Source organism: Anneissia japonica, unplaced genomic scaffold, assembly GCF_011630105.1.
Source record: "Anneissia japonica isolate Jap-2015-1 unplaced genomic scaffold, ASM1163010v1 scaffold287776_len302883_cov198, whole genome shotgun sequence".
Classification (NCBI taxonomy): Eukaryota; Metazoa; Echinodermata; class Crinoidea; order Comatulida; family Comatulidae; genus Anneissia; species Anneissia japonica.
The window spans coordinates 230,950-234,169 of NW_022705028.1; the positions used below are offsets into that span (position 1 = coordinate 230,950).

The following is a 3,220-nucleotide window of genomic DNA, read 5'->3' on the forward strand; positions in this document are numbered from 1 at the left end:
ATACATTTTGAATTAGCATATTATATCAGATTAAATCATCAAAAGAGACACCAAAAAAGATATATTAATTAAAATAGGAAACAATAAAACAAAATTAAACCAGATGATATTGGCAATAGGCCTATATAGTACATTGTGAGACAACATTGACCTTGCAACAGCTGCGGCACAACATAACATATCACTGATATCTACAACCACTGTCCTTAACAAATAGGACTTCAAACGATAAACTGAATACTATTGATAACATACGGACTGTTGTTATTAATCCTTACAACTTAATATTTTACGATGGTACCAATTATTTTATGAGCGTTTACTCAATTTTATGATCGAGTTTATAACCGCCTCCAAGGAGGTTATGTATTCATTGCTGAGCACTATATTGATATACATATATATATATATATACATATACATATACATATATATATACATATACTACTGAGATCCAGCCATTGTTTCCCACAGCATTGTTGTTTTCCAGTATTTTGCCTTTTAATCTATACACACACACACTGCTTTTATCATTTACCTTTTTGATATAGGCTGCTACAGTACTGTATACATTGTATGCTTACCAAATTAATCTTTTCAACTATTATACTTTTTTTATATATATTGTGTTTGTCAAAAAATCAAAAGATCTTGAAATGTATTTTGATGTGAATTTTCTCTTCGATTTCTAGCGTTTAATTTAGGTTGCTATAGCGATGTAGTTGACAAGCGTGCCTTAAGGGATTCTTTTAGTTCGGACTCAAGGAGGATGACCATTCCACGTTGTCTGCGGCAATGCTATACTAAGTAAGTACTCTAAATGGTGGTAAGTATTGTAGTATAATGATCAAATAATTTGTCGATGCCATTTTTCCAATTTTCCGAATGCTATACATAGTTATATGTATGTAACGATATGGAACGATTCGCCTACCTCCTTGCCTAAATCAAGATTCTCGAAAACTTTTACGATTCGTCAAAACCACCAAAACATGTTACAAGATCAGGATCCCAGCGTGAGCGTGTGTCTATGCATGTTTAAATAATAAAGTATCCACATGGGATTCGGTTATCAAGAAATGTATGGTGTTGTTTACTGTAGTGACTTTTTAGTGAATTTTCTATGACAAGTCTTTATTTTCATTTTTATCTTAAGCTCATGACTCAACCCATTGTTCCTCCACCGGATTTACTCGATCTTACCATGGAGGAATAAATTATTCCTCCATTATCTTACAGGGTTGCTAGATGATAACATAGTATCTAGCCCACGAGGGGCCGTAGACACCAAAACTCTTCTGGGGTCATGTTGTTCACCTGCCCCGTGGTGGTACGATGATGCTGCCATGCGCTGGCACAGTAACAGCAACAATAAGAAATCCACACTACATTGCACATCGGGATTTTCATTGCTTCAAGCATTTGTGTTTTTATCTGTTATTTTTTAACACGAACGGGAACGGAGAACAGGAACTTGCGGCTCAATCAATCTTTGACCGCTAACAGTGTTTTTAATTACGTCACTCAACAGACATTAAATGTTATACCAGCGTTCCCAATATGCTTCAACCAATAATGTGTTTATGAGCTTTTGTTAATCATGATAGCTATAATGTTTAATCAGTATTGAGTACCATATAGTCGTATCGTCACAACGCCAGGTGGCGCACTATGTCGCCAACCAGACGTTGGTTACCGTTCATTACGCCTGAATGACTTCATGGGCTTTCTGGAATAGGCATTTTAAAATTTAATATTTTACCATCAAAATGTACTGAAACACAAAAGCTCGCATTATGTTAGTTATCGAACACACATTTAATTATCAATTAAAATTTACAAAGAAAAACTAAGATACAACATCTTAATAATTACGTTAGAAATTGGGATCAATGGTTTGTCAGTGGTGAAAATAGCGTCCGGTTGAACTCATTTTGCAACGATAGCAACAGAGTAGTATCACGTGGTATCGTGACGTAACACCGTAGAACTCTATAACTGTATGCATGCCCTTCAATATAATTACCAATCTTTGTATGAACCATAGGCATATAATGTGGCTTTGAAGGAAATTAGAATGCTAGTAACAAATGGTGCTACTAGGCCTATAACTCCAGTGAGTTAAACAAAAATCGAAGCTTTAGTTCAATTCGCCTGTAAAATGGCAGTTATATAACATTCTAATAAGAATTACCAAGCCGCGAAGTCTCGAAGTTTAATTCTTTTAAACTTTACTCATAATTACTATTTAAAAATAATACAATGATATCTATCATTAATCTGATGATGATAATGCTATTATTATTATCACACATAGGCCTATTAATTATTTGTATTTTATATTCTGGCAGTTTATTAGCTTCAAATTCTGGGGGTTTTGTATTTTTATTGGGCATTATTTGTGAATGTGAATAAAGAACGTTGAACTGAAGTGAGCAACATTTACAGACATTAGGAACCTAGTGTTAATGAACCGTAAATGTCTTAGGTCATATAAAGAGATCTGTCAAAGGTCTATACTTGAGGTAAATAATACCAGGAACTAGGACCTAGCCGAAAGAAAACGATGGCAGACTGATGTCACTTTGGACTGGGATCAGTAATTGGGACCTGATAAATGATACGGTCCGTGAATTGAGTATAGTATTACAGTAGGTGGATTTTTGTCTTTTCCAAATATCACGTATTCTGCCATTGGCAGAGAAAATGCTCGATAATGATAGAAATAATAAGTAATACAATTTCACTTACACTTAACATAACATAATTAAACTCTTTCCTTTGGCCAATAATGTATAATTGTTTGCAAGTTTGCTAATTTAATTCTTTGACGTAAGGTTAAAAAAATCACGTGTCTGGTTTGGGCTTTTTCTCTTCACAAAGTGAACGAACACAGTATAGCCTATATATCCAGTAAGAAACTCAGAAGAGAAGCAACCAACGATACCTATGTAGAACAAAGCAGAATCAAATTAAACATTTCGAACTCTCTGTCTGACCTGACTTGTCACGACTAGTTGCACCTATTGATTGTAAACATTTGTTGAGATCTATGCTACACGATGTATGTTGTGTGCGTGTGCGTGTGTGTGTGTAGTGGCGGATCCAGGAATTTGAAATAGGGACTTTCACATGTGGAGGGTCTATACTACGTCAGCCCCACCATGTGGTTGGAGCTGAGGTAAGAAAATTTATGATTATGGCACCTCTAGATGGCCTT

The 3,220-nt window shown here is 35.0% G+C and overlaps 1 protein-coding gene across 1 annotated transcript in view; it reads left to right on the forward strand.

Annotated features, from left to right (window-relative positions):
- LOC117105182 (WSC domain-containing protein 2-like) overlaps nt 1-3,220 on the forward strand; it is a gene marked incomplete in the record, with an annotated part of 12,316 nt that overhangs the window by 2,284 nt on the left and 6,812 nt on the right. Inside the window, 1 exon segment of the mRNA XM_033246251.1 lies at nt 693-807. Coding sequence (XP_033102142.1) covers nt 693-807 — 115 coding nt within the window.